Consider the following 18,341-nt stretch of genomic DNA (forward strand, 5'->3'; position numbering starts at 1 on the left):
CTGCAAGGACTTACTGTTTTCTGACCCTTGGATTGGCATGGCTTGGGTAAATGGGGGTGGGGGAGGGGCATGTGTCTGTGGCTTTGATGAGAGACTGTGACACGTGCACTGGGTGTTGCCACCCGGGCACAGCCTGCCCCGCAGAGACCTCCTACCTCTATCCTGGCTGTGGCGGCCTCGATGGCCGCAGAAGTGGCAGCCATCTCCTTGTCCACCAGGTCCCCAAGCTCCTCCTGTTTGATGTCCAGGCCCCTGGGCAGGAGCTCCTGTGAACAGCGTCACAAAGGCTGAAGTGATCCCTGGGCACAGCTGTGGCCCTACAGCGGAGGGGGGAGGGGCCCTGCTGTGGAACACCTGCAAGCTGCGTGGGTGGGGGGGCTTCCGCAGACCTCCTGGGAACTCTGAGAGCTCACATGCCTTTCCTCCTCCTCCTGTCCTCACTCACCCCAGGAAGCTGTCACTGCCTGACCCCAGCAGGTGCACTGTGTTGGCTGTGTTTGCTATGTGGGGGGGAGTTTTGAAAACTTTATCAAACACAGACGATGATCTCTCAATGAGTTCGGCCCTTCTTGAACTTGGCTTCCACAGCAGTCGTCTTTACCATTCCTGCTTGCACGGACGGGAAGCCGAGGTACACAAAGGCAAAAGGTCTCGACTACACAGCACAGCAGGGATCCAAACTTGGGTCTGACGGATGGCAAAGCCCAAGATTTTAATTTTTTAAAAGTCTTCTATTTATTTGGAAGGCAGAGTGACAGAGATAGAAGGAGACAGGGAAAGAGATCCTCCATTTACTGGTTCACTCCCCAAATGGCTGCAACAGCTGGGGCTTGGGCCACACTGAAGCCAGGAGCCTGGAACCCCATCCGGGTCTCCCACATGGGAGGCAGGGGTCCAAGGATTTGGGCTGCCTTCTGCTGCTTTCCCAGGTGCATTGGTGGGGAGCTGGAATGGAAGCAGAGCAGCCTGGACTTGAACTGGCGCTCTGCTATGGGATGCCGGTGCTCCAAGAATTGGCTTAACTACTGTGCCTGGGAAAGCAGTGGAAGACGGCCCAAGTGCTTGGTCCTCTGTCACCCATGTGGGAGACCCAGACACCACGGCTTCCTCGGCAATTCACACCCAAAGCCATCCCCTTCCTGCACACTGACTGCGGAGCGCACCTCGCCGATGGCCTTGATCTTGCTCAGGCAGCTCCTCATGGCGGTGCTGTCGGCACTCTCGAGGGCCCCCTCCCCGTCCAGGGCGGCCAGGTAGATGAGGGTCTCCCTGCCGTACTGCTTGCAGGCCTCTGTCAGCGCTGGAGACGCAAGTGGACGGGGCTGTTGACAGGCCTCCTGCGCCCCGGCTCTGGGGACTCACCCTGCCCCCCACCCCCACCCCCTACTCACAGTCAGCAGGCTCTGGCGGGGCGCGGAGGCTGGTGGTGCTGCCATGAACGATGGTGTCGCTGGTCAGGTGGGCCAGCAGGGTGATGGAGTGGAGAAACTCGCTGATGTCTGCGGAAGCAGGGAGGGACTCTGCTCGGACTTGGCTGGGGGGGGTCCCCTTTCGCACCCCTCTTTCCCGCTCCCCCACCTTTCTCAGTGCCCAGGAGCTGTCCCTGTTCCCACATCTGAACCCCGCTCAGCCGTCACTCATGACGGAGCCCGCCCTCCCCCTTCCTCACCTTCCGGACAGGCCAGATACTGGCTGCGGCTCTTTTCCAGTTGCTCGGTGCAGCTGGAAACAGACTTGACCTTGGAGAGGAGGTGATCTGCGAGAGGGAAGACAGGGCAGGTGTCCTCACGGCTTGCTGGCCACTGCGTATGGGAAGCTGCCCGGCGGAGTGACCCAGCCAACCCCCTGGGAGCTGCTCTCGGTGGAGGAAGGCCAGGAGCACAGCTGGCCAAGCTGGTACTGGAGTGAGTCCGTACTGGGGCTTTGACAAGCGACGCAGCTGAGCCTACCGTGGTCTTTGCCCAGAGCCTCGTGGCTCACGACTGCCCCTCCTATGACATCCGGGCCTTCCTGGGAGGTCCATGGAAGCCCTGGGAGTCTCACAGCCCTTAAGCCTGCGCTCCCGCTCTGCACACAAGCTACCTGCTCCCCACCCTGGCGCCACCACGGGCATCTCTGGCTATCCTGTGTCTGCTTCCTCATCTCCAGGCAGGGGCAACATGGGACTACCTGGTGGCGTTCGCCCAGATGCTTGGAACTCAGGAGGCTCTCGGGGGTGTAATTCTTCCCCATCTTGCCTTCTCTCCGAATCTTCCGAACCCAGCTCACATCATCTCAGAATCTGCGCCCCCAGGGCCCCATTTCCTGGGATTTTTTTTACTCTTTCTGCTACTCCGTGCTTGATGCTGCCTCCCTAAGACTCCAGGTTCATGAGCAACCACCTGTCGCCTCAGATCTTAAAGAGACACAGAACTGTTCCCTCCCCCCACCCATTTGCCTTCAGCTGTGGCCAGATTCTGGTCCTAGAAGGAAGACATCCCGCCAGTGTGACCGGCTGAGTAAGGCGCCATTTCTCATACCTAGGAGACCAGGCTCGGTGCCACAGAGCTCCCAGTTTAACTGAGCCAGGACAGGGCCTGGGCATCCCTGGTGACACTGACGTACAACTGGGCTCAGTTTCCCGTGGGCTCCAAGGCCGTGAGAACGTGGCACCTGCGTGCGTACCTGCAGAGCCGGCACAGCTGATGAGAGTGGGTTCTTCCAGCTGGCTCAGGGCCTCCCAGATCACCTGCTCCGCGGCCTTCCTGGACCCCTCCAGAAGCATTTTCCGTTGTTCCTTTGCAAACTGGCACACAGCTTCCTAAACAAAGGGCCCGGGGAGGTGAGAGTCGGCCCTGGGCCCCCACAGCGAGCCCCGAAACAGCAGCCAGCTGGGACCCGGCCGGCACGCCGGCGTCTGAGCTCTGGCTGTTCCTGATGAGGTCCAGGCTTTAACTTTGCGCACAGCTGTGTGCTGCTGGCCACAGGAGGCCACGGGGCTGGGTCGTGGCGACCCGGGGAGAAAATGCCAGGTGCTTGCCTTTGCATGTGGAAAGCAAGCGTGCCTTGCTCTCTCCTCGTTGGCTTTGTGGGTGATGCGGGGTATGCAACCCAGCCCAAGGTCTCTAACCCGTCACACGCCCCTCCCCTGCCTCCACGCGGGCACTGGAGCCTGCAAGTGGTCAGCTCGCGCGGGTGTCCCCCACTCACCTGAGCGCCAGCCAGCTTGAGCTGGGTGTCCTCCAGCTGTTTCCGAAGCGAGGAAAATTCCTCCTCCCGCCGCGTGGCGGCGCTCACCAAGCTGTCCCGCTCCGTCTCCAGCTCGGTGATCTGCGCCGCCCTGGTTGCTTCTGACTGCAAAGGCAACCACGTGGGAAGAGGGGGGCACTGGGAGAACCTCGTCATGCGTCCCCTCCCGGAGGTCCAAGCCCACGCCCTGGCCGCCGGAGGCAGGAGGAGGAGGTGCCTCTCTGATCGGCCGTGTGATGCACCTGGGGCCGGCGTGGCCAGGTGCAGGGCCAGGAGGCAGGCGCTCACCTGGGCCGAGGCCTCCAGGCTACTCTGGAGCACCTGCAGCTCCTGTTTGCTGGTGGCGAGTTCTTGCTTCAAGCTCTCCAGGAGCTCCTGCTGCTCTTCAGTCTGCAGGAAGAGAACCGGGGGGAGACTCTCACGGGCGAGGTGGTAACCGGGCAGAAAGGAGGGCAGAGCCCCCCCGAGCAACGCAGGAGGCGCGTGGAAGGAGAGACCCCATATTGCAACGGAGGTGTTCTGCTGGCCGAGGGGAATGTCAAGGGAGGAACTTGAGGGACATTTTCCCGGGTGTCACCCTTGAGCCCATAATGTTAAATCTGAGCTGGATTTTTTAATTTTGGCATCCCAGGACCTGGGACACTGTGCCACTAATGTATCCGGTCGACTTCAGACGATTTCCTGTCTTGGGTGTCTTCCTGTGATAGCAGTTTTCAAAGAGCAGGCTGAGTTCCGTTATTGAGAAATCATAGCTAATTTTTAATTTTTTAAAATTTATTTTAATTTTTAAAAAAATATTCATTTTATTTATTTGAAAGAGCCACAGAGAGACGTAGACAGAGAGAGAGGTCCTCCATTCACTGATTCACTCCTCAGATGGCCGCAACGGCTGGAGCTGTGCTGATCTGAAGCCAGCAGCCAGAAGCCTCCCCGGGTCTCTCACATGGGTGCAGGGGCCCAAGGACTTGGGCCATTTTCCACTGCCCTCCCGGGCCACAGCAGAGAGGTGGATCAGAAGCGGAGCAGCCAGGACCAGAACCGGTGCCCATATGGGATGCCGGCACTTGAGGCCAGGGCTCTAACATGCTGTGCCACAGCGCTGGCCCCTTAGCTGATTTTTTTTTAAAGATTTATGCATCAGGGCCAGTGTGGTGGCACAGCGGGTTAAGCTACCTACCACCTGTGATGCCGGCATCCCATGAGGGCACCAGTTCATGTCCTGGCTGCTACGCTTCCAATCCAGCTCCTTGCTAATGGCCTGGGAAAGCAGCAGCAGATGGTCCAAATGCTGGGGGTCCTGCACCCACGTGGGAGACCTGGAGGAAGCTCCTAGCTCCAGGTTCCTGGCTTCGGATAGGCCCAGCCTCAGCTGTTGTGGCCATCTGGGGTGTGAACCAGTGGGTGGAAGATCTCTGTCTCTCTCTCCTGCCCACTACAGCTAACATTGAAAAAAAAATAATGGATTTAGGACAGGTGTTTGGTGTAGCTGCTTGGGATACCAGCATCCCATATGGGAGTGCCTGGTTCGATTCCCAGCTGTTCTGATTCCAGTTTCCTGCTAATGTGTACCCTGGGAGGTACCAGGTGCTGGCTCAAGTCCTTGGGTCCCTGCTACTCATATGGGAGACCTGGTTGGAGTTCTGGGCTCCAGGCTTTTGGTTGGCCCAGCCCTGTGCATGTGGGGAGTGAACAAGTGGATAAAAATTTCTTTCTCTCCATGTCTCTGTAATTTCAAATAAATTTAGAAAAAAAAAAAGGGTTGAAGAGAACACTGAGGGGCTGGTGTTGAGGCAAAGCAGGTAAAGCCTCTGCCTGCACCGCTGGTATGCCATTATCAGTGCCAACTTGAGTCCTGGCTGCCCCACTTCCAGTCCAGCTCCCTGCTAATGCACCTGGGAAAGCAGTGGAAGATGGCCCAAGTGCTGGGGCCCCTGCACCCACGTGGGAGACCCGGATGGAGTTGCTCGCTCCTGACTTCAGCCTGGCTCAGCTCGGGCTGCTGCAGCCATTTGGGGAGTAAACCAGTAGATGGAGGACCTCTCTCTTTCTGACTCTCCCTCTCTCTACAACTTTGTCTTTCAAATAAAATAAATCTTAAACAAATATAAAACAAAAATGAAAGAGAACACTGAATATACAAATGCATTCACATATGAGGACTGCTTGGTGAGATTTTATTTCCAGTAGATGGATGCATTTAAATAAAAGGTCTATTTTACTGGAAAGGCAAGAGAGAGAGAGAGAGAGAAATATTCCATGGACTGGTTCACTCCCCAAATGTGCACAAAAGCCAGGGCCTAGGCCAAGCTGAATCCAGGAGCCAGGAACGCCGTCTGGGTCTCCCATGTGGGTGGCAGGGGCCTGAGCACTTGGGCCTTCCTCTGCTGCCCTCCCAGGCTGAGTGAGCAGGAAGCTGGATCGGACATGCAGGCGCCAGGATTTGGACCAGCACCCCGTGTGGGATGCAGGCGTCCCAGCAGCGGCTTAACCTGCCGTACTGCACTGCCTGCCTGGTGACAGATGCGGCTTTGACTCTGGGTCACATAGACACGCGCAAGCCGCTCCTCCCAGCCTATGGCTTTAAGCTGTGCTCGCCCAGCCTGTGCCCTGCCTGCCCATGCTGCCGCAGCCCTAGCTTTACCACTCCGCTGGTGCCATGTCTCCATGAGCCCGCTCTCCCCGCACTTGCCTTCCTTACTCAAACTCTCCTGCACCCTCACCTTAGCCTGGGTTCGTTCATTACTGCCTGTCCTACTCGCACACATGCAGGGAATGGCAGTCGGTGCGGTGGGGACGATGGGCAGCAATGGGCAGCCCCTGCTCGCCTCCACTGGATGCCCCTCCCATTCCTGGAGGGCTTCCTCTCCCACTCACCTTCCGCTGGGTCTGGTCACTCACACGCTCGAAGGAATCCTCCAGTTCTTTTTTCTCTCGTTCCAAATCCACCTGCGCTTGTCTGGCCACGGACACCTGTTTGGTCACCTCTGCATTCTGGAAGGAAGAATGGCGTCTGGCAGGGCCTCCTCTCAGGCTTAAAGGACGCCTTTCCCCTCCCGAACAAAGCATTCCATTCAGCCCGGGACCTCCCCCCTTAGAAGGAAGCCACAGGCGCGTGACAACCTTCTGGGTCGCGATGAGTCTGTCATTAGGAAATCATCAGGATGGGGGGGTAGCCGAAGAGGAACCCAAGATACGGGGGTCACAGGGAGCTTGGGAAGCGGAGGTTCCCAAGAAACGGAGGCGATTCCTAGAAACCGGCATGGGCGATGGACACAGTGAAACCCCGAGGCCTGGGCTACGAGCTCCACACCGTGTGGGCACTGCAGGACGGCAGGGGTGCAGGTCCTACCTTGCGCAGCAGGTCGGCGTGGTTCTGGACCAGCTCGCTGTACTTCTCCTTGAGCTTGCTGTACCGCTGCTCATTGGCCTGAGCCTTCCCTGCACGGTCAGGGGCCAAGGTCAGGTGTCTTCCGCTGCCCCTCCGGCAGGCCAGGGGCGCTGCACAACTCTCCTTCCTTCCTTCCTTCCTTCCTTCCACAAAAGCATGGACCTTATCCCCCAAACTACGTAGGGGCCGGCATCGTGGCGCAGAGGGTTAAGCTGCCGCATGCAATGCCGGCATGCCACATCGGTGCACCGGTTTGAGTCCCGGCTGCTCTGCTTCTGATCCAGCTCCCTACTAATGCGCCCGAGAGGGCAGCAGGTGATGGCTCAAGTCCTTGGGCCCCTGCTACCCATGTGGGAGACCCGGATGGAGCTCCTGGCTCCTGCGTTCAGCCTGGCTGTTGCCATCATTTGGGGAGTGAACCAGCAGACAGAAGATCTCTCTCTCTCTCTCTCTCTCCCTCCCTGTCATTCTGATTTTGAATAAAATAAAATAAATCAAAAAAGTGAACCCCTCTGGGGAGTGGTCTTTCAAAAGATAATCCCTCTGCTGACTTGCGCCTCCTCTGTGTAAGAACACGGCTTCTATTTTATCAGGCTTCTCAGCCTTTCTACCGACCTCCCTCTCAGGACCTGGGTCCCGTCTCCCGGCCCCTGGGCCCAGCTCTCGCCCAGGGCAGGCACCCCCGTGTCACTGCCTGGACTCCCTGGGCCCAGCTCTCGCCCAGGGCAGGCACCCCCGTGTCACTGCCTGGACTCCCTGGGCCCACCTCTCGCCCAGGGCAGGTGCCCCCGTGTCACTGTCTGGACTCCCTGGGCCCACCTCTCGCCCAGGGCAGGCACCCCCGTGTCACTGCCTGGACTCCCTGGGCCCACCTCTCGCCCAGGGCAGGCACCCCCGTGTCACTGTCTGGACTCCCTGGGCCCACCTCTCGCCCAGGGCAGGCGCCCCGTGTCACTGTCTGGACTCCCTGGGCCCACCTCTTGCCCAGGGCAGGTGCCCCGTGTCACTGTCTGGACTCCCTGCCTCCACGGTCCTGGCCTTTGCCTCCCAGGCCTCTGTGGCTGCTGGGTCGCAGCCGGCTAATGAGAGCTGGCAGGCCCAGGGGGCGGAGCCTGACTGGATGCCGCCCTCCCGCCCCGCCCTGGGGCGGTGCCTTACTCTCGATCTCCGTCAGGCTGCGCTGTGCCTTCTCCGTGTCTTCCCGCTGCTTCTTGAGCTCGTCCAGCTCGGCCCGGAGGAACTCGCCGTCGTCCGCCGCCTGCTGCCGCAGGTGCCGCTGCTCGGCCAGCTCGGCCTCCAGCTCGCTGAGACGGCCCTTCAGCTGCAGCACGGCCCGCTGGCCCTGCGGCGGGCAGGCAGGCAGGGGGGAGTGGGCACTCGAGTTTCCAGCCCTGCCCAGGCAGATCCCGTGGTGTCCCCAGCAAGCCCAAGCCCAGCGCCCTGTGACAGCTGAGCTCTGCTCCTGGCACCACAAGCTGCCTGCACACCGACAAGTAGCGACGGCAGGTAGTTTGGTTCTAGTCAGAATGGCCTGGGGGCTGAGGGACGCGGGGGCCTGGCTTCTGATGAGCCACGGAGCTGAGAGCTGCCTGGTCCTGCATACAGCACCAGCCACGAGCCACACACCACATTTTTCTCATGGCTGTGTCATAAGAACCGGCCTTTCTCACCACGGCCTCCAAGCCAGGGGTGACCCATGACTGCCTCTGTTCTCAGGGTCACCGCAGCCTGGCTGAACTGCTGCCATCAAGGCGCGTGCCATAAGATCTCAATACAGGGGCTGGCGCTGCGGCGTCGTGGGTAAGCCCACCGCCGGCAGTGCTGGCATCCCATGGATGTGCCACTTCTGATCCAGCTCCCTGCTAATGGCTGGGAAAGCAGTGGAAGACGGCCCAAGTGCTGGGGCCCCTGCGCCCACGTGGGAGACCCAGTCCTGGCTTCCAGTTGGCCCTCCCCTAGCTATTGCAGCCATCTGTTGCTTGAACCAGAGAATGGAAGTCTCCCTCCACTACCCCCTCCCCCAGCACAGGAAGGGAGGACGGAAGGGAGGGAGGGAGAGAGGGAGGGAGGGAAGGAGGGAGGGAGGGAGGGAGGAAGGGAGGGAGGGAGGGAGGGAGGGAAGGAGGAAGGAAGGGAGGGAGGGAGGGAGGGAGGGAGGGAGGGAGGGAGGGAGGGAGGAAGGAAGTGCATTACAATGGAGATGGCGTTTCTACTCATTAATCTGCCTTAGGATGTGATGCTACGGATTTAATCTGGCCACCCGGCCCAGGAGTTGGGGAAGCAAGGGCCAAGGCATACCTCAGCCTTTGTACTTTCCAGCTGTGCCTTCAGCCCACTGATCTCTCGGTACAGTCGCTCGATCAAATGGTCCCTGCGGAGGGGAGCGGAGGGAGCTGAGGAACAGAGCCGGCCTCTGGGAGGTTGGGGGAGGAGCAGCATCCAGGGCTAATCGGAGGACAAGTCCTCGGGACTCCACCAAGCACAGAGTCAGTTCTCTCGACCAATGGGGTCCACATCCATGGATGCATCCAACTGTGGATCAAAACACTCAGGGAAAAAAAAGTAAAATCCCACCCGCATGGAACTCGCACAGACCCGTCTCTTGGTCATTATTCCCTAAACAATATGGTACGACAGCTTTTGCCGTGGCATTCGGCGTCATCAATAACCTGGACATGGTTTAAAGCATGTGGGAGGGCACGTGGGGGATGTATGCAAATGAAGGTCCTTTGACACAAGGGACTTGGGCGTTGGTGGCTTTGGGCATTTTGCCAGGGCCCTGGAGCCGACACCCAGGAATGGCTGCACCCTACGTGATACCAGGTACTAAATCCAGCCCCCCAAGCAGCAGTTACTGATTCCCCTCTGGGACCCGAGGGGCCCGTATTTGAGGTCCAGACATGTGCTATCTAAGCAGCCCAAGAACCATCACAGATTCCTCTGGAGGTCGGCACTTGGCACAGCAGCTAAGAGTGCTCGGTGTGAGTCCTGGCTTCTCCACTTCGGATTCTAGCTCCCTGCTAGTGCACAGCCTGAGGGGCAGCCAGTGACAGCCCAAGTCCTTGGGTCCCTGCCACCCACATGGGAGACCTGTACTGTTTCAGGCAGGCTTCTGGCTTCAGCCTGGCCCAGTCTCAGCTATCGTGGACATTTGGGAAGTAGATTAGCAGATGGAACACCTTGCTGTCTTTCAAATTAAAAAAAAAAAAAAAAAAAATCCAACTTGAAATAAACATAAAAAAAAAAGTTCCTCTCTGGCCGGTGTTGCAGGCAGATGGCGGCGCCACCCACCCAAGCCCGCGTGGACTCACTTCTCATCCTTGTTCACGCCATTCTGACTGTTGAAATTGAAGGGGTCACTGCTGAACGAGCTGCCGAAGATGTCATCGAACTTGTTGTCGAACAGATTCTGCAGTGACGGAAAGGGAAGAGGTTAGGGGTCCAGAGAGTTCTGTGTGGGCTCAGCCCTGCGTGGGAGCCCTCCAGGAAGCAAAGGGGCACGGTGCTGAGTGCAGGCTGCTGCTGGGTTAAGAGAAGACTGAACCTGGTCAGAAGCGGGGTACCTGCGTCTGGCCTTTCCCGACCTCTCCCTGCACCGGGAAGGGCCAGCTTCCTCCCCGACGCTGTCCCCACCTGCTGGGAGGCGTCCATGTCCATGAGGTCATCCTTCTCCGAGACGGGCTCGCTGTCGGGGGACGACGCCTCGGCGGGGATCACCACCACGGGGCTGATGTGCTCCGACAGGGCTGAGGCTCGCAGGAAGTTGGGTGGGTTCTGGCGGGGTGGAGGTGGGGGGCGGAGGCACATCCTCAAACAGTGCTCACCTGCCAGGCCTCTGGGGACTGGGGGCGCCTGGGCTATGGCCGGGGCGGGGCGCGCTTACCTCGGGCAGCTGGGGGATCTGAAAGAGCCGCTTGAAGTACTGCAGATTGCTGGAGCGGTAGAACAGGTCTTTCAACCTAGGGGTGGACAGGAGCCTGAGGGCTGCTGGGTGTCACCAGCTGGGTGCCCCAGGGAGGGGACAGAGCATCCCCCAACCTCCCCGCTCCCTTACCCCCTACCCGGCCCAAAGGCACAGGTTGTCAAGGAGATGGCTGTCCTCTGTGGCACTAGGGCCCAATTGTGACACTACAGACAGAGACTGCTTAAAGCCAGTGCCCAGTTATCTTGTGGTGAGCAAAAGCCATGCTTACAAATTTCTCCAGAAGGGCAGAGCATTGGAAAAACGGATCACCCATCGCCGGAGGATGGCTGTTGTCCTGCAGATCTGTCTCCCCAGGAAAGTGGTTTTTTTTTTTTTTCTTTAAGATTTATTTATTTATTTGAAAGAGTTACAGAGAGAGGGGAGGGAATGAGAGACAGAGATTTTCCATCTGTTGGTTCACTCCCCAGATGGTGGCCAATGGCAGGGCTGGGTGAGGCCAAAGCCAGGAGCCAGGAACTTCTACTGGGTCTCCCACTGGGTGGCAGGAGCCATCTGCCTGCAACACCAGCCAGAGAGGAACTTTTTTTTTTTTTTTATGTTTATTCCAAGTTGGATTTTTTTTTTTTTTTTTTTTTAATTTGAAAGACAGCAAGGTGTTCCATCTGCTGCAACACTTGGGTCATCTTCTGCTGCTTTTCCCCAGCCATTAGCAGGGAGCTGGATTGGAAGTGGAGCAGCGGAGACTCAAACCAGTGCATATATGGGATGCCGGCGACACAGGCAGCAGCTTAACCCACTGCGCCACAACGCCGGCCCCTCTAGGATACTTTTAGGCTTAGCAGAGTTTGGAAGCTTTTCTCTTCAAAGGGCCATCTAGATATTGATAACATCATTGGTGAGCCATACAAAGTGATCAACTTAAAAATGAGCCTGCTGTACAGAGTATTGAGTTTTGAGTCCTGTCTGTGGTTGCCTTGGCAGGGCCAGACCAAATGATTTCTCGGGCCTCACATGGCCCACTGGCTGGACGTTCCCCACCCCGCCGGCTTGGAGTAATACTAAAATAAATTTGCTTTCTGAGGATAAACCAACTAACAGTAGGAAAGGGAAGGCACCTAGTTGCTATGGTAATTCTCAACTACTTCATGTTGACTTTGAGCCACCATCTCCCCGATTAGACTGGAATCTGCTAGAGTAGAGTGACTGGACCCTGCCAGGCCACAATGCCCACGGTGCCAGCAGAGAGGACGGCTCAGTAAGGTTCTGTTGGAACGGTAAGAATCTCTACCGTGCCCTAGTCCCGGGTGAATGCCGGAATGAAGGAGCCAACTTGAATTGCTGACTCTGAATCAAAACTCTAAATACCAAGAAAGGTGAGACTATCCAGAGTACGCGAGGGCACCTCAGAAAGTTCCTGGAGAGACTGGAGCTGTGGCGTAGCAGGTTAAACCTCTGCTTGCGATACCAGCACCCTCTAGCAGGGCGCCAGTACAAGTCCTGGCTGCTCCACTTCTGATCCAGCTCCCTGCTAAGGCCACCTGGGAAAGCAGCGGAGGATGGCCCAAATACTTGGTCCCCTGCCACCCACGTAAGGAGTCCTGGCTGGAGTGCCTGCCTTCTGGCTTTGACCTGGCCCAGCCCTGCTTGGTTAGCCATTTGGAGAGTGAACCAGAGGATGGACTCTCTCTCTTTACCTTTCAAATAAATGAATAAATAAATCTTTTAAAGAATTTTGTGGAAAATGGATTAAAACATAAATGTATTTTGGTGCAAACTTTTTTGAAATCCACGCATAGTTTTTTCATAATATGTAGTAAAATATTTTATTTATTTATTTACATTTTTATTTGAAAGGCAGAGAGAGAGAGATATCTTCCATCCACCGGCTCACTCCCCAAATGCCTGCAATAGTTAGAGTTAGACCAGGATAAAGCTGGGAGCCAGGAACTCAATCTGGTGTCCCATGTGAGTGACGGCGACTCGACCGCTCGGGCTAACACCTGCTGCCTCCCACACTGTGCACTGACAGGAACTTGGATTGGAAGCAGAGAAGCAGGGACTCCAGTATGCAATGGGCTTGAGTTGACAGCCAAGTGCTCGTCCCCATAATATGCATGTGTCACGAACTTTTCCAAGATCCCTTCCTATGCATGAACTTTGAAATTTTTTGCCCTAAAATAAATTTATCTTTTATTATTTTAAAAAGAGATTTATTTATTTATTTGAAGGGGTGGGGGAGGACACAGAGAACTCTTCCATCTGCTGGTTCACTCCCCAAATGGCTACAATGGTCAGGACTGGTTTAGGTTGGAGCCAGAAGCCCAGAGCTCCATCCGGGTGGCAGAGACTCAAGTATTAGGGCCATTCACTGTTGTTTTCCCCAGGCACGTTGGCAGGGAGCTGCACTGGAAGTAGAGCAGCCAGAACTGGAAAGTTCTGGAGAGACTGATGCTCCAATGGGAGATGCTGTTTCCCAAGCAGTGGCATGACCTGCTCTGCCACCATGCCCACTCCAAACACACTGATCTTCTACTTCCATTTTCCACGCGCTTTCTGTATATATCCTGAGAGGGAAGATGATTCGCTGGTCTCAGCACCGTCTCCCTGCAGGGCGGGATTTTCTCTAGTTCAGCCCAACAAACTGAACCCCAAGAGTCAGGTCTGTCCCTGTGCCATCCCTGCCACTCTCCCCGAATCCAAGGACAATGGGGTCTTGGTGGGGGCAGCTGTGTGCATGGGCAGCTACTCACAGAGATGCTTCGATACGCTGGCAGAAAATGAAAGGAACTAAAAGCTGCTGACCGTGGCGCTCCCATCTTCTGGGCTGGTGCCAACAGTAGCAGGCCCCACTGCTTTCACAAGCTGCTTGGACTTGACATTCCAGGAAACCCGCCCCAGGGCCTGTCTCGTGGAATTTAACAAGCCATTTATTGCAGGCTCTACCCCAGGCTTCTCAGATGGAACCGGGAAATTGGGAGGTCAGTGCAGCCCTGCGCTTGTCCTGCGAGTGCTCCTGTGGAATGTGCCGGAACCATCCACCTCTCAGCCAGACCAGCGCTTCCTCTCCCGGACGACACAGCAATCATTATTCCACAGTGCTCTGAGCACCACAGCTCTACTGACAGCTGCTCGTCGACGGACAAGACGGTCAGAGGGAAGCAAAGCTGTGCTAAGAACTCTGGAGGAAAACAGTGACTGCCCTTTGGCAATAGCGGCCTCTCACACTGCGACCCCAGTTCAAGTCCCAGCTGCTCTGCTTCTGATCTAGCTCCCTCTAATGTTCCTAGGAAAGCAGCGGGAGATAGCCCAAGCGCTTGGGTCCCTGCACCCATGTGGGAGACCTGGATGGAATTCCTAGCTACTGGTTTCCATAGTGTGGCCATCTGGGACGTGAACCAGTGGATGGAAGATATCTTTCTTTTCTCCGTAACTTCACCTTTCCGATAAATAAATAAACCTTTTTTTTTTTTTTTTTGACAGGCAGAGTGGACAGTGAGAGAGAGAGACAGAGAGAAAGGTCTTCCTTTGCTGTTGGTTCACCCTCCAATGGCCGCTGCAGCCGGCGCACTGCGCTGATCCGAAGGCAGGAGCCAGGTGCTTCTCCTGGTCTCCCATGGGGTGCAGGGCCCAAGCACTTGGGCCATCCTCCACTGCACTCCCTGGCCACAGCAGAGGGCTGGCCTGGAAGAGGGGCAACCGGGACAGAATCCGGCACCCTGACCAGGACTAGAACCCGGTGTGCTGGCGCTGCAGGTGGAGGATTAGCCTACTGAGCCGCGGTGCTGGCCCAAATAAATAAATCTAAAAAAAAAGATTTTGGAGGGGCCAGCAATATGGCATAACAGGTTAAGCCACCACCTGCAATGCCAGCATTCCAGACAGGTGCTGGTTTGAGTCTTGACTGCTCCACTTCTGATCCAGCTCCTTACTACTGCACTTGGGAAAGCAACAGAAGATGGCCCAAGTGCTTGGGCCCCTGCCACCCAGGTGGGAAAACTGGATGGAGCTCTAAGCTGTTGGCTTTGGCCTGGCCCAGCCCTGGCTGTTGTGGCCATCTGGGGAGTGAACCAGCAGATGGAAGATCTCGCTCTCTCTGTAACTCTGCCTCTCAAATCAATCAATCAATCTTTAAAAAAGAAATAATGAAAGACAGATGACCTGGGGCTGGCCAGGCTGGAAGGGCATCCAAAGGAGAGGGAACAGAAAGTGCTAGGGCCCTGATGGAGGAAGGCGGTGGGTCCACTCCAGGACTGAAAGACCCCCGAGATGCGGTCAGAGACGGTGGACTGGGGCCAGATCACATGGGGCCTTGCAGGTCACAGAAAGGAGCTGAGACCTCATTCTAAATGTAACAGAGCTATTAAAAGATTCTGAGGGATCCTGGTTTGCTTTAGGAGTTCACTCAGCAGCTGGGGCACCAGCACCCCACACTAGAGCACCTGGGTCCCAGCCATCTTATGGGAGACCTGGATTGAGCTCCTGGCTCCCAGCCTTAGCCCAGGCCTGGCTGTTGTGGGCCTTTGGGGAGGGAAGTAGTGGGAAGACAGGAGCTCTCTCTGTCTCTCAATTAGATCACATTTAAAGAAAAACACTTTTTAAAATATTTTATTTATTTGAAAGGTAGAGTTATAGACAATGAGAGGGAGAGAAGAGAGAGAGAGAGAGGTCTTCCATCTGCTGGTTTACTCCCCAAATGGCTGCAACAGCCAGGGCTGGGCCAGGCCAAAACCAGGAGCCAGGAGCTTCTTCCGGGTCTCCCACCTGCGTACAGGGGCCCAAGCACTTGGGCCATCTTCTTCTGCTTTCCCAGGCCACAGCAGAGAGTGGGATTGGAAGAGGAGCAGCCAGGACTAGAATTAGCACCCATATGGGATGCCGGTGCCACAGGTGGAGGATTAACCTGTGCCACAGCGTCAGCCCCTTAAGATTTTGAGCCAGGGATTTAACGTTGTCCAAGGTTACTGTATCTGCAGGGTGAGGACTGGGCTGTAGGGAGCAGCAGCGCAAGTCTAGAGAGTCTGGTCAACACTGGAGGACCCTAGCTTTAGAGAGAGAAATATAGCTGGGCCAAGCCGTTGGGAGGGAGTCAGCTGGAGCCAGTAATGACCAGCTGTGGGGGATGAGGGAGACCGTGAGTTCCAGATCTCTGGCTTCAAGGGATGGACACAGTATTTCCTGAGCAGAAGAGGCTCTGGGCCAGGGCTGGAGGTCAGCCATGAGGCTCAGCGGAAGACTCCCATCCAAGAGCCGTCAGTGTATAAACTGGCAAAGACCAGGGGAAGAGGGCAGGGTCCCTGCACAGAGCGGGTGACATCAGTGGATGGACGGAATCGCCCTGGGCTTTCCCGCCACTGGTGGGGCAGGTTTGCCGCCATCCCAGCCATTTCCTGTGACTCCCTCATCTTCAAGGACAGACACCCTCATCCCTCAAGCCTTTTAAAGTGAGTGCACGCGTGCCAGTTAAAGGACCTTCTGGCACTTTCTTGAGATGTCGGGCCTCCTACCACGTGAGCCACTCACTTGGTGAACTGCTCCATGAAGCGGTCCCGGTGGCCTTGCAGGGTGTCAGCTGGGAGACCTGGAAGAAAGGAGAAGAGCAGGTGACGCAGGGGCGGGCGGGACCAGAGGGAGGCACAACAGCACAGCAGGGCTCCGGAGGGGGGCGGGCCTAGACCTGGAAACTAGCAAACCCAGAGAAGCGTGGGGACACTCATTTCAGATCTTTCCATTTCTGCTTGCTCCTGAAATACAGCCTATCCTGGGTACAGCGAGGTGGAACTTCTCTGTCCCTGACTACAGACATGGTGGCAACCTGACCGAGTGGCGGGCCCAGGTGTCGTGTGCACTTGTTTTCGTGTGCACACGAGCCTGGGAGAAACCATGAGCTTGCCGGAGAGGAAGCCATCAGAAAGCAGAGAAGTGGGCTGGGATTCGGGGCGGCTGGGTTTCTGTCCCGCCTTGGACCAGCCTCGGCCTTTGCACGGCTGGTTTTTGGCAGTTCTTGGACCTCCCAGATGGTGTTGAGTCTGTGTATTTCAGCCATGGAGCAAGAACTCTGCCAGCCTTGTGGGTTTTGTTTCATGTTTACAATTTAAATGTTAGCTACTTCAGAATGGGTGATACGTTCATCTGATATGAACAGGGAGCACACGTTCAGGATCACTCAGAAGTGGGCTTCCGAGGCCTTTCTCCCAAGAACCCTTAACCCCAACCAAATAATGAGAAAACATCAGAAGAAAAGAGAGGGCGGGTGCTGCGGTACAGAGGGCTAAGCCACTGCTTGGGACGCTGGCTTCCTGCTTAAGTGCCAGCTCCTCTGCTTCCCACCAGCTTCCTGCTAATGCATCTGGGACGTAGATGATGGCTCAAGCTCTTGAGCCCCTGCAACTCACATGGGAGACCCAGATGGAGTCCTGGCTCCTGGCTTTGGCCTGACCCAGGCCAGGCTGTTGTGGGCATTTGGGGAGTGAACCAGTGGATGGAAGATGTCTCTCTCTCTCTTCCTCCCTTTTTCTCCATTGCTCTGCCTTTTAAGTGAATGAATGGATATTTTGTCTCACCTTTAAACCCAAACACGCAACTACCTGCCTCTTCTCCTAACTCCCCACTTTCTACGCAGCAGGTGCCGCTGCACCGGGCAACCCTGTTCTGCAGCATCTCAGAAACAAAGCCCACGTGTGTTCAGTGCAGCGGAGCCCCTGCCTGCTGCCTTCTCCTGGGGTTGGGTGCACGCCCTCCGCTCCCCTGGGGCACACTGACTCCATCCAAAGCCCTTCTAATCCTCCCGCCAGACATTCCAACCTCCCTTCCAGGAAACCATCCCGGATTCATCTGAGTGACGCTGCTCCTCTTTCCTTGTCTAAATGCCCAGATGCAGTCCTGGGCAGTGACCACAGCTAGGGAGCAGCCGTCCCCTGTACTTGTAGACAAATAGGACCTCCTGGTCCCTTCTGTGCTCCCAAACCTTCCTGGCATCCAGTTCTGCTGGGTTTTCCACCAGCCATACCCTGCATGTACACGTCTCCCACGGTAGCCACCTCGGGGTGTGGCCTGCACACCCCCACATCAGACTGGGGATCTGTGTTTAACAATGCAGGACTCACCCTGGGCCTTCTACAGTGGACACCAGGGGCAGCAGGGCCAAGATACATCATTTTATTTTATTTCACTTTTGAAGATTTATGGATTTAATTATTTGAAAGGCAGAGTGACACAGGGAGAGCAAGAGAGACAGATATTGAGACCTTCCACCTGCTGGTCCATGCCCCAACAGCCAGGGCTGGGCCAGGCTGAAGCCAGGAGGCAGGAGCTCCATCCAGGTCTCCCACGTGGGTGGCAGGGGCCATCATCTGCTGCCGGCTTCCCAGGTACATTAGCAGGAAGCTGGGTAGGAAGTGGAGCAGCTGGTTCTAGAACCTGGCACTCAGATACAGGATGCTGGCATCTCACGGGATGGCTTAAGCCACTGCACCACAGCGCCTGCCCCAGACACAACAATTTAAACAAGAACCATAGTGAAGTCTGGAGACTTCTGCAAGACCAGAAGTTTCCAAAGTATATTCTGCTAAGGGCGTGCCAGGGACCTGCAGCCTCAAGCTGATGTTTTGTGCTTTTATTACTTTTCCATGAAACCCCATCTGAACAAAGGGACCACGCTGACAGGCGGCTTGGAAGTCGCTGTCTTAACTCGCGTGGGTCTGGGCCAGGCCTGCCGTTCCCTGGGTGGTTCTGAGAACGCGCGATGTCCCTGGTGAATGGCAGTGAGCTAGAGCTAGACGTGGGCACAAAGGGACTTCCTGG

At 56.4% G+C, this 18,341-nt stretch overlaps 1 protein-coding gene across 3 annotated transcripts in view; it reads right to left on the bottom strand.

Annotated features, from left to right (window-relative positions):
- Nucleotides 1-18,341, bottom strand: part of HIP1 (huntingtin interacting protein 1) — a 138,455-nt gene that overhangs the window by 8,859 nt on the left and 111,255 nt on the right. For all 3 annotated transcript variants that reach the window (XM_051835462.3, XM_051835460.3, XM_008249099.5), the window contains exons 9-23: nucleotides 16,062-16,119; nucleotides 10,500-10,575; nucleotides 10,250-10,390; nucleotides 9,928-10,025; nucleotides 8,915-8,987; nucleotides 7,775-7,958; nucleotides 6,578-6,666; nucleotides 6,103-6,219; nucleotides 3,517-3,618; nucleotides 3,190-3,333; nucleotides 2,665-2,800; nucleotides 1,670-1,756; nucleotides 1,392-1,499; nucleotides 1,164-1,300; nucleotides 156-266 (exon numbers count right to left, since the gene is read on the bottom strand). In XM_051835462.3, coding sequence (XP_051691422.3) covers nucleotides 156-266; nucleotides 1,164-1,300; nucleotides 1,392-1,499; nucleotides 1,670-1,756; nucleotides 2,665-2,800; nucleotides 3,190-3,333; nucleotides 3,517-3,618; nucleotides 6,103-6,219; nucleotides 6,578-6,666; nucleotides 7,775-7,958; nucleotides 8,915-8,987; nucleotides 9,928-10,025; nucleotides 10,250-10,390; nucleotides 10,500-10,575; nucleotides 16,062-16,119 — 1,661 coding nt within the window. The remainder of the gene's footprint in view (nucleotides 1-155; nucleotides 267-1,163; nucleotides 1,301-1,391; nucleotides 1,500-1,669; nucleotides 1,757-2,664; nucleotides 2,801-3,189; nucleotides 3,334-3,516; nucleotides 3,619-6,102; nucleotides 6,220-6,577; nucleotides 6,667-7,774; nucleotides 7,959-8,914; nucleotides 8,988-9,927; nucleotides 10,026-10,249; nucleotides 10,391-10,499; nucleotides 10,576-16,061; nucleotides 16,120-18,341) is intronic.

Source organism: Oryctolagus cuniculus, chromosome 19, assembly GCF_051225735.1.
Source record: "Oryctolagus cuniculus isolate XC-2025 breed Fujian yellow rabbit chromosome 19, ASM5122573v1, whole genome shotgun sequence".
In the NCBI taxonomy this organism is placed as follows: domain Eukaryota; kingdom Metazoa; phylum Chordata; class Mammalia; order Lagomorpha; family Leporidae; genus Oryctolagus; species Oryctolagus cuniculus.